We start from the raw sequence: 12,153 nt of genomic DNA, 5'->3' as shown, positions 1-12,153 counted from the left end.
TCACCGCCGCGGGCGGCAGCGCGTGCCGTGACTTATGACGGAAGGGGAGGCCACCATGCTGCCGGATCGCTTAGCTGGGTGCGTTCGACCGGCCTCCGGCGAACTCGATCCTTCCACCTACCGGCATGTTGGAGAAATCCGCCGTCAAGCTCTTTTCGTGATCAACTCCACGGGTCAAGCTCCTTTCCTGATCAACTCCACGGGTGTGCCACGTTCCATTCACAACTCCCTCCCCTTCTATTTCTCTCTCCATCTGTCTACCCAAAGCGCTAGTGTCTTCTATCCATGGCCGATTGTTGATAGTGGGTATTAAAAGTCAAAAAATAAAATTCAATGGGAAAAAACGTGAAATTTCACAATTTGTTTAACACAATGCTACAGGACACAGAGATTGAAAATTGTTCAACGCTGAAACATAATTCGGTGACTAGGCTCGGCATCCATGCGACCCCGGCTGACAACTTCGCTTCGTGGGCACTCTCACGAACTGAATCGCTCGCCTCCTCAGCCTTATTGGGTCGCTGGAGCCTACACGACTGGAGCCTCACGGGACTAGTAAGGACTAAGGAGTCCATACTACTGCTATTCAGCCTGAAGAATTAGCTAGATTTATTGGATTAGCCCATGAGTTAATTCAATACTAAGTGATTTTTTAAGCCCAAAATAATGAGTATTCAGCTGAACATATTTTGTGCCCGCCCATCGGATCCGACCTCAGTCGACACTAGTATTGGGTTCTTCAACGCCCTTTGATACACGCCGGAACTAGAACCGGCTCATTATACAACCACCACAAAAGCTGGCTAAGCTAGGTTGCTTAAACGTGCATGTGCATGTCAACATGATTGATGACGGATCTAGTCAATTTTGAAAATCTCATCTCTGCTTTTGTGGTTTAAGTCACACAATAGCCGGCGCGTGGAACTGTTTGATTCTAAGGAGTTGGGCGGGAAGGATGCAAATCTAGATTCAATCGTTCAAAACCTCTTAAATATGTTGAGCAGTGTGCCATATATTGCTGATATGGATCTCCATTAATCACCCGGGATTGATCTAATGACCAAGGGATGGTTTCACTCCCCACACAAATTAAGTGTGTTGCCTTTTTATCTCCTATTATCATGGTCGCTCTCCCCTCTCGCTATCTTGGCCAACCACCTAAACCGCATATACAAATGGCTCTGGAATATTTGTAAACTACCAAGATGATATATGGTACGACCACATATGATGTACAGACTAGTTAACTGACTCCAGAAATTGTGGTGTCAAAGTGTCAGGCGTGATCTTTGAAAGTAGTTATAAGGAAGCAAAAAAATCAAGGAAATTAACTACTGAAATTAACTAGTACTATTAGACTGGTGCATGCTCTCAGAATTGGATGGTTCGACTCCCCACACAAATTAAGTGTGTTGTTTTTTTTTCTCGGCCAACCAAGTGAACCGAATACACAGATGGCTCTGGAATATTTGTAAACTACCAAGATGATGTATGGTATGTAGGGGCGTTCTATCAACCACATAAGTAAGACTAGTCAATTGACTCCAGAAAAATTGTGGTCTCAGGCGTGATCTTTGGAAGCAGTTATATAGAAGCAACAAATAAAGGAAATTAACTACTAAAATTAACAACTACCAGGCTGGTGCATGCATGCTATGGAGCGGACGTTGCAGGTAATCTACATCGTACGGCAGAATATACTAGTCCGCTAAGGATCGGCATCCGATTTCTAACAGATTATTTGCTTCCTTGCATGCGTATATATATTTCGCTAGTTAGTTTTTGCTAGTATTGCTCATGCTGCTAGCTTCCTTCTTGCTTCCTACGTGTTTCCTTGCAACATGAGCTCTGGATTACACAACCATTATGTTCTTCCACCGGGTCGCTGCGGCTGAAAGGATTTTATGACTAGTAATTTTTCCCCTACGCGTCGACGAGGACAATGTGCGGACCATTGGAGGATGCCACGGTGGGAGAGGGTGCTCCGAGACAGACCTTAATTAGGTGTGGCCGGCCGCCGGCGAGATCTTTACATGATACATCCATTGTGCCATATTCCATTCGCAAGTCTCAGCCGTTTCTCTTTTCTCCCGATCTGTCTTGCCAAAGCACTCCACGGTGTGCCATCTTCCACGGGAGGGGAGGGGGGTTAAATCTTGCATCATCTGGTCCCTCCGTGCGCCCCCATCCTTCCACTGCTTCTGCTCCCACATGTTGTCGTCCTCCACGGCACCGCCGCCGAAACCACGGGCCGAGCCGGTGGAGCTGCCCCTGGAGTAGCTCCTGGTCTTCCACTCCTTGATGGCCTTGTTGATGAACAGGATGAGCCCCTCCATTAGTTTTGCTGGCTGCAAGAAATGGTCGTTACTTTTGGAGTAACCGAGCTTTACCAGCACAGCTTCACAACCCGTCCTTCGGGCAATGGCTTCTTATTGACTCGCGGTTTTCCTCATCGTGTGGTGGTGTTGCAATTGAGCTTTCGTTGCTTGTGAGTTCTGCCTGAAAGGCTAGCGACGTTAACGGTATTGTCTCATTTCCTTCATTCCATGATTGTGTCAATGGCTTTTTTGCAAAATGTTTCATTTCCTTCATTGCATGATTGTGTCAATGGCTTTTTTGCGAAATGATTGTGTCAATGGCTGAAGAGTCATTAGATAACTGCAGTCTGGCTGATTGTTTTGGTTGACTGGTTTGATTTTTCTAGAGTTTGGTCATTGCTCATGACATTTTGTTTCTGAATATTCAGTTTCTCCAGATTTTGCAAATCGTTTCATCACCTTTCTTTCTTGGAAAAATTAACCAACTTTAATTACCATGTCCTAACAGAATAGGGTGGACGAAACTACTACAATGAAAAGGATGTAGCGGTAGTAGTTTCAATTTTTAGTTAGTCATATGACAAATTTTGAGTCCTCCTTTCACTTTTCATGCGTGGCAGACGAGATAGCATTGAAAAGTCGGCTCAATATACATTACCCTTTCTAGAGCTACATACGGATACATTTGAGTGATTTAAGGTAGGCATGTCCTCCAGATTGGCGCTAACCAACAATAAATCCATGTCCATGGACAAGTTTGTCCTGTATCTTCCAGTAACACAAGGCCACATCTCAGTATCTCACAAGTACAACGATGCTTTATTCAACCGTTTTACCCAATGGCTGCTGAGCATACACTCCTTTGCAACGGATGCTCGGCATATACTCGCCTGCCCACCCTATGGCACTACAGGGCCAGCTGGCAACTATAAAAGCCCAAGATGTTAGGAATGAGTTGGTGCCGGCAAAAATTGGGAACATGGCTCAGGACTGAGTCGGTGCTGGCAAAAATGATCCCGTAGATTACATGAGACACTGACATCCTCCATGGCACCAGCTTCATCGACTCCAGCCTCCGGAAGTCAAACAAGGAGAGCACTTCTTTGTCCGGCTTGCACTCCCCGCCTGCTAGAGAAAGTCGTCGGTGGTGACGGACGCTAGTAGTGTCTTCCATCGACTCCAACCTCCAGCGACACTAGTATTGTGTTCATCAACGCCCTTTGATACACCAGAAAACTCGACTTGCATGCCACATACAAAAGTAGCAAAACTAGGTTGTTTAACCTACATCTGAATGTGAACCTGATTGACCCATCCAATCAATTCTGAAAAACGTCATCTTTGCTTGTGTGGTTTCAAGAATTTCCTACAACAAAACGAAAGTAGCCAGGACTTAATTTCCACAGCGAAAAATAATAATGATCTGCCATCTCTTGTGCAAGGAAAAATGGGTATATTACGGATACAACCAAAATACAGAAAATGCAGAAAAATATAAATATTGTGTCATGTAACCCAAATAACCGCCACAGTAGACTCAGAGAATAGTTCCAGATTGGACTGAAAGCAACCAAATGTTTTTAAAAGACTTCCACAAACCAGACAGTAACTATTTCTGAGAATAATCGCCGCAAGAATATCAAATTGCTAGACATGTATAAAACAAGAATACGGAATCTAGATGGTTTTGCCTAATCATCAAAAAATTGGGAAGCTTAGGATTATTGCGCTTTTTGATTTGGAAAATAGCTACAGATTAACAATAAAAAACAAGTTCTGGTACAACATACATGTCATCACCACGACTAGATCACCACACATGATGAGCTCAACCGAAATACTGTCGGTTGCTCCAGATGCATCTCACAACTGCTAGTATTGCAAAGAAGCACTTGTTGCAATCCCACACTATTTGACCCAGCATCACATGGCAGGCAGCAACCAGAAACGTACCTGAACCCACAGGCTACCAGACGGCATGATCAAGCGGCCATGGCTACCTCACCTGGCCAACTCCATTTAGCCCCTGAACTACAAAGACACAAAGAAAACATAAGTAGTGACAGAGTGGTCAGGGTCCAATTCGAAGTTCTTATTAAAGAAACTACTGAAGTGATAAAAAAATTCCTAGTCAGGCAGAAATGACGAATCAAGTAGATTATATATTCCTTCAAAGTTAACCATAATGTACTAAGAGAGAAAAAAAAAACATCCAGCCAATGGTAGCAGCAGAATACGAGTACAATTTTCTGAACATTTAAATATCGTATTTGCATTTTTCTGATTTTATATGAGTTAGTTATGATTTTTACCAGGTTGAGATATTTTCTGGAAAACGAAAATAGCAGAATACGATTAGTCGGTTAAATTTGCTGAAAACATCCTGGTGCTCAGCTAGGAAGCACCGAGTTTACATGTTAAGTGTTGTACTATTAAACTGAATGAAAGGTGTAGCAACTAATTCAAACATTTGGCCAAGCTGATGGTTCCTTCTCTAACAACGTAATGTGAAGTGTCAAACGTCTGTACCATCAACTTTACATGACCAGTTTCAAATAATCTGAACAAAGAATTGGTATACAATTAAGATAAGAAGGAAAACTTGTCATAGTAGTAGCAATGCATACCAATTGGTACAAGTAGTGCTAGTTCTTCCTATAAATGTAGTGCTACTAGTATTTGGCAATTCAAAAGATAGAATTTTGTCAAAGAAAATAAGTTTGTAACCAACATAACAAGATGGCAGCCGATAAATTTGAATGAATGAATAGATCACACCAAATTTCCAGATAAGTAGAGTTAGATGGCTGAAGCATTTAGGCACACTTACATTCACTGTATTCAAAGGAAAATCGCTACTATTGCATCAAATTTCAAAAAAAATGGACAAAAACTTGCTAGAGCAGACGTAGCTCAACCTGATAAAACAATACACAACACATGCAACTAGATAGAAACTATGTTCAGACACGACATTGCAGCAATCTGAAGCTTCCAGGACGTCACTAGGAGCAAAGTCGTTCACTACACTTGTAAAGAACAGGAAATGAAACACAACACCGCTACATCACATAACATCCATTAGCGGAAGAACCAAAAAGAACATAAGATATGGGAGTTTCTATCCTATTGACATATAAAAGACAGGAGCAGGTATGTTTGCCTAGATAGAAACAACTCATGACCATCAACATAGCATCTGACGATGCAGAGGTAACCATGCCTCCATGCATGGCCATGTAGAGCAGAGAAGGGAGAACCAGAAACTCACCCAAACAAGTCAACACCGCCATCCGTGGCTAGGATGATCAGGCAGCCCTTGACAGCTTGCATGAATAGCCCAACTGCACAAGAGATAGACATATGTTAATTCCTCGTAAAAAGAACCAAGTTACAAAATACTAGATCAAACTGGGATCAAATTGGGAAGCATTAAGAAAAGTGAAAACAGGATTGGCATTGAGAACATTCTTTCATGATGGAATCAAACATAAATATATTTATAATCTATTGCCAATTTTTTTCAGGTGCTATTTTCTTAACCAAACGTAGAGCAATGTAAAAAATGGAGCTATTCCCAAAACATCGCTAAACAATAGTGTAAATATTTCCACAACAGGAAAAAAGAAGCAAACGTTAGCAAGCAAATATTAAATGATGGGGTTCCAATAATTTGAACAAAGATAATTGCATACGAATGAGAAAGAAGAAAAAAGATTCTTGATCACAGCAAACCATGTATGCATTACTGAATCAATGAGAAAACAGAGGAGCTAATTATGGTTAGCACAATACCAGATCAACAATCACAATACTCACTCCCAAACACAGAATATTTTTCAGCAAACTAAGGGACACTAAATCCTACATATACAGGTGCAGTCAAGCAGTAGAAACTACCTACACCACTACAACATGTCGCTAGGCAAGTGGGCGAGCCACAATCAGCACCGGCGGCTCCTGCAACCCAACCGTGGTGCATATGGAGTTATGGACATTGTAATATCAATAGGACCGAACCACACCGAACATAAACTAACAGGAAATTGGCAACTCGCCTTGCAGATCACGTGCTACTCCTTCCGGAGACGCTACCCTTGAGGCAAAACAACTGCAGTAGATTAACGAGATAGTAGAGATGATTCAGAAGGTAAGTAAAACAAGGAGTGCAACTAAAGTCCAAATGAGTAAAAATCTTCAGTCTACCTTGCCATTGGGTTCCCTGTCACTACACTATCATTTCCACACCATTGCAGCCAAGAAACAAAGTGTAGTCCCCTTATTTGTATATAACATAAGGACAACCTATTGAGGAAACAAGTAAAGCACGTCAATCTTCAGAAATAAGCATGATTCATAAGGATACTTGGCAATATTCGCGAGTGACTAGAAAGAGCTCTAAAGTGGAAAAAAATGACCATGGATCGCCTATCTTCTTGACAACTCAACAACAAAAGTGAAAAACAGATCAAATGTAGTAGTATTCTCTTCTTAGAACAAAGCAAAGTTATTCTCCCCAACCAAAACTAGAACCACAACAAATAAGAGCTATTTCTCCCTAAATAAAAAGGCTATCATCAGAATCAGAACACACCGATCAAAACCAATCTCTTATGAATTAAACAGAGCTATGAGAAAGCACAGCTCTTTGCACGAAAGTCCATAGAATTTCCAAAAATAAATCAAAGATAACCAAAACATAAGTGATGCCATCTTAGAACACATACAGGTGCATCAACTAAATATGCATTACCGAGACCTTATGTTCTACAATGCTTCTACCAGAGACAGGTGTAGTACTTGTTCTCTATACTTACGGTCCTTCAATCATAAATAAATGATGATAGATATAAAATGTTTTAATCTAATTCCTTATCCAAGGGATCGAATTATTAGCAATAAGTAGCCATACAGATGCATCAAGTAGGTTAGATAAGCAGTTCAATCATTATATTCATGTGCTAAAAATGGGCAAAGGTAAGCATGCGATGACTAAATCAAAGAACGACCATATGCTAAAACTTCATATCCATATGCATACCATATCAATAACCAATTAGCTCAATACCGGCCCACCAATCACAAAAACCACTTCCGCACATAACATATTTTCCATTAAAGAGAACGACGGTAAATACAAAATACACAGCTGTAATCAATGAAACTACCTACTACACCACTCCAACATGTTGCTAGGCAAGCGGGCGATCCACAATCAGCACCGGCAGCTCCTGCAAGCACATCAGGAGGTTATCCCCACATCAACGAATCGAATCAGAACGAATCAAATCAACATTGCAAGCTAACCTCGCAGATCACATAGTAATACTCATTTTGGAGACACTCCAGGCTGCCCTTGCCGGCCATGGCGAAACCCTTGGCACACAAAGAAACTTGAATCAGATCACGTACTAGTACGAAATCTTCTCCTAGTAGTTGAATCAGCTGTTCTACGAAAACAAGGACAGAAAGGAAATCTCCCTCGAGATCTGCAACAGCACCTCACCTTCCATCAGCAGCACACCTCATATGCCCTTCAGCAGCATCAGTTCTTCTCCTCTACAAAGAAAACAAAATTGTCACACTCCAACTCTGAACCTGGGACTGTCATATGCTAAATTTCTGACAATAGTGAAGGGTTAATGAACTCGAAATTGTGCTCAAAGTAAGGCGTCATTGATGAAGTGTGATTCATCAAGAATCTCTATTAACCTAGTTTACTGATACAACTGAAATTACTTGCTGCACTAATTATCAACTGGAAGTTGCAGGGTTGATTTAATTACAACATTGCATCATCGAAACTGAGCTTTTCATTACAAGTAAAAAAATGTGAAGAAACTACAGAAGCATGTAATGTGAGCATTTAAAGGGGAAACTAACCAGTATAGTGAACACACTTATGGTACTTTGAAGAAATCGCGGCATATACTAGTACGAAATCGCGTTGTCTAATCAGCTGCTGTGCCGAATCAAGGACGGAGAGAGAGATTAAAAGCTGCTACCTTTGAAGCCGACGCCAACAAGCCCCAGGACGGCGGCGTCTCCGGAACGAGCAGCTCGACCTCCTGGTCGTCGGAACCCCCGCGGCTGCGTGCAGCAGTTCGCCGCGCTCCCTCGTCCACGCGCCCGACGCAGACCGACGTGATCGACGGAGCCGCGCGCGCCGTCGAATCGACGCACGCGGTGCCGACGAGCAGGCCAGTCACGCCACCATGGCTGCTGCGCGGCGCCTCCTCTTACGCCTGCGAAAATGGGGCGGCGCTTGTGGTAGGTGTGGTGGGGGAAGCCGGCGACCTGGTGCAGGGGAGAAGGGAGACGGCGTCCACCGTCGATCTGATCGGGGCGAGCTGGCCGCGCGCCGAGGAGAGGTGGGGAGATGAGGCTGGCGGGGAGGAGGAGGTGCCGGTGGTGGGTGAGAAGATACGGCGGCGCCGAAGGGCGCGTGCCGGCGGCGTGGTTGGGTGGCGGTGGTTGGGGAGCAATGGGGATTGACCCATTCCAGTCCAGTCCAGAACAGAATGAAGTAGGCGGCGTGATTTTCGTTTTCTTTTATTCGTTGGGTTGGCAGGCATATATATCTGGACTTTGGTTTCTTCCTGGACGGGCGAGATTGCCGATCCGGATGAGGCAAATTCTGTCTTGTGATTGGCGTCCCGATTTATTAGCACCTAAAATTATGGACGAGATTAAATGTCTAGTTTCTCGGGTGTGCTTTGTTTGGCTCTTCCTTGATTTTCTCTCGACATTGGTTATTGCTTTGTCTCCCAACAATAATAACTAGCACCTAAAATTATGGACGCGATTTTTAAGTAGGTCGATTATTGGCTGAGTCGAATTGTTGCAGCTCCCTCCAGATTTGAAGGACATTAATTATTATACCCAAAATCACGTGACTTGAACACAACTTTTGGGACCATTGATTATCATACCCTAAATCATCCCGAAAATTCTGTTTCGGCCAGAAATGATCCCGCTCGATCCGCCCTCAGCTCTCAATTATTTTGCCTAGCTATACTTTTCCAAAAAATGGAAGTGTCCGACGAAAGTAATTCGCGAATATTGTTTCCAGCCACAAGGCTTGGTTCGTATGCTGGTCTGTCCAGGAGGTTGCTAATCCATGCATTAATATTCCTACACTACGCACATATCATCATATGCATGTGATTCCTTAATCAGGCCGGGGGCGGGCGATGTAGTCTAATCCATGCATGCCCGTAGTAGTAGCTACATACTAGCTTGCACGTACTCCCTCCTTGTAGAAATAATGGCTATGACCTAATCAAAAGCATATGAATTCACCTAGTACTACAACTACACAGACGCTAGAAGCTCTAATGGTTATGGTTAGGCCGAATGGGAGGCGACCAAAACCGCACCACCACTCGCCCTCCCCCTCCCCATTTTCCACCGCCACCAGAGGTCATGCAGGGAAAAGCATGTACAATGATGGTGGCGCAATCTCTCACATGGGAGGCAAACTTTCCCCCTTGCACAGGGAGTGCTTTGCGGATTTGACGACGCGACCAGATCTCGCGGTGAGGGCGCCACAAATGGGTCAGGCTTCTTCCCCGCACTGGTGTGCCTATTGCAGCTGAATCGAGATATAGGTTCCCCACGATCTTTGGGTCGAGGACGGTCATGGAGAAGGGAAGGTACCCGATGTACCCTAGCACAGGATCCCCACCTCTGATTCGATGCGAGTAATGAAAATGTTATTGCTTTGTCTAGTTCCCGTAGTGCACGGAATAGATTCCACATGTACAATTGGATACTACCTCCGACCCATGATGATTGCTAGCTTTGAATCGATGGGACGACCTATGGGTAGATATACCAGAAGGAAAATTAGGAGAGTAAATAGGAACTTGGATTCTTGCAAAAAAAACATTGTGATTTCCACGTAGAGTCGTGAAACGTCATAACACATATATCTCTTCTCTTATGTTTGCACTATAGTGGTTCCTATTATACCAAAAAGGATGGATATAGATGGCATGATTAGTTATTAGCTCGATGGACTTGGATTGGATCGCACAACGAACTAACATCACTCGCAAGGTAGCATATACTTGTACTAGCTCGTGGGCCTCTTAGCAAGCTCGATGTGGATTGGCTGGAGTGCTGGACCTACCTGTTGCACATGCATGCATATGGTCCCACTAAATATTTTGTCTACAAACCAAATCTGGTGCAGTCGGAAAGGTTCAAGGTATTTTTTTCGCACTACTCCATTCGATCCAACAAAAAAGTGTTAGAACCTTAGTACAATAATATCGGTTGACAATTTAACCATTCTAAATAAAAAATGAACCACTAAGCCTAGCTCGCATCTTGCCCATCTCCCTCGCATCTCCCACATCTTGCTCGCATATCTCCAAATCGGTCGCTCTAGTAGCTTATGGCAAGATCGCTCAGCTAGCTTCTAGCCAGATCTCTAGCACGTCTCAGGCTTGGCCAGAGGAGGAGCATCTTCTCTAAGCAAGCTCTATGCCAGCTCCTCCTCCATACCAACTCCTAATCTTGCTATCTCCTCCTCAAGCCAAGACTGCCTTTGCGTCTCCAGCCAGCTCCTCCTACAACCAACTCCTTCTCCATGCCTCTTAAACCTAGTGTGCCTCCGCCCCTCGGTGCCATTGATGGATGAACATAGTGCAATGGCATATTTCTCCTACGCCTCTGGATCTGCATATCAACATCAGTTACTCCAACACAAGACTAAGAATAATTCAAATTGCAAATCCATTTGATGAGAATTGAGTAATTGGAGGGTTCATTATAATTCTATTCAATTTTAAAACATGAATGGATGGAAACTACAGTGCAAGCTGCAGTTGATGAGTCAAACTAGCACTTGGTAAACAAATACACATGAAAACAAAGTATGTTGTTAACTTTTGGCATTCAGTTCCGCCATGTTGGACCTCAGTTGCTCCATGTACCTTGAAATCACCGTGAAGGGGTTTAACATGAGAAGACAATGCAAGAAAATTCCAATATTTACATGCATTATTTAAAACATAGACATATATTCCAATATTTGCATGGAGTGGTAAACAAAGGCTAACGAAAATAAAGCACACATCAGCAACAACTCACATCCAATAACAACATCAGTATACAAAAGCATTGGGAGTAGTTTATCTTTGTGTACATGCACACGCACTGATCAAGCGGTATGTAGTAAATATAGTTTTGGTAGTGGGCGAAGTCAAACCTTTAGCACTAACTAATTAATATCACGTGATAAATTAGTGCTTACATCGCTACATTGATAGATTAACAAGTTGCAGCCACCACTTAGTGATTGTTTGTCTGTTCACCTACAGCTAAGCTAATAACCTAGCAAACTTTCAAAGGACGGAATTCGTAGGATATTTAAGATTGGAGTGGTCATGTTAAGTGCAAGTTAAATTCAAAAAAAAAAATGACTTCCTATAAAGAGGGGATTTGACCTTGGTGACTTCAAACATGGTGTCTTTCATCAACTTATCTGCCCAAAATCTAGCAAAGGAAAATGTAAGAATATCCAAAAACAGAACATGTATTTCATTGAATTCCGCTAAGATTATGCTTAGTTCCAAAACAATGGTCAAATGATACACCATTTGCATGTGATAATATTTATATCCATGTATGTCTAGTAGATAGTACCATCAGGCAACTATATGCGACTTAGATTTATTAAAAAATCAAGAAACTTCTCGACGTAAATGCACGCACACACTTCCTGACATCATTTTTGTTACAACTATGACATGACTACCACATCGACACAAGCAAGTGAAAATTTTGGTGAAGTCTATGGCTCTGACAATCCTGAAGAAAGCAAAAA

General features: G+C 42.8%; 1 protein-coding gene across 10 annotated transcripts; it reads right to left on the bottom strand.

Moving 5' to 3' along the window:
- Nucleotides 1–2,949: 2,949 nt before the first annotated feature.
- Nucleotides 2,950–8,849, bottom strand: LOC127308759 (uncharacterized). 10 transcript variants are annotated; one of them, XR_011746527.1, is made up of 10 exons: nucleotides 8,324–8,849; nucleotides 7,825–7,877; nucleotides 7,626–7,694; nucleotides 7,487–7,549; nucleotides 6,525–6,623; nucleotides 6,377–6,429; nucleotides 6,219–6,278; nucleotides 5,590–5,662; nucleotides 4,272–4,344; nucleotides 2,950–3,684 (listed from the first exon to the last, which is right to left on the bottom strand). XR_011746527.1 is itself a non-coding variant. In XM_071821421.1 (10 exons), exons 4-9 carry the CDS (start codon nucleotides 7,504–7,506, stop codon nucleotides 4,301–4,303), a joined length of 354 nt encoding a protein of 117 aa, XP_071677522.1. In that variant the 5' UTR covers nucleotides 7,507–7,549; nucleotides 7,626–7,694; nucleotides 7,825–7,877; nucleotides 8,324–8,849; the 3' UTR covers nucleotides 2,950–3,684; nucleotides 4,272–4,300. The 10 variants fall into 10 exon arrangements, 3 of the variants coding, with proteins under 3 accessions (XP_071677522.1, XP_071677523.1, XP_071677524.1); XR_011746525.1 differs by having other exon boundaries at nucleotides 4,272–4,349; nucleotides 6,223–6,278; XR_011746528.1 differs by having other exon boundaries at nucleotides 6,223–6,278.
- Between the last annotated feature and the right edge of the window lie 3,304 nt (nucleotides 8,850–12,153).

Source organism: Lolium perenne, chromosome 6 (genome assembly GCF_019359855.2).
Source record: "Lolium perenne isolate Kyuss_39 chromosome 6, Kyuss_2.0, whole genome shotgun sequence".
Taxonomy (NCBI): Eukaryota; Viridiplantae; Streptophyta; class Magnoliopsida; order Poales; family Poaceae; genus Lolium; species Lolium perenne.
The sequence above is the reverse complement of the archived record's forward strand: the minus strand, read 5'-3'. Positions and strand labels throughout refer to the sequence as shown.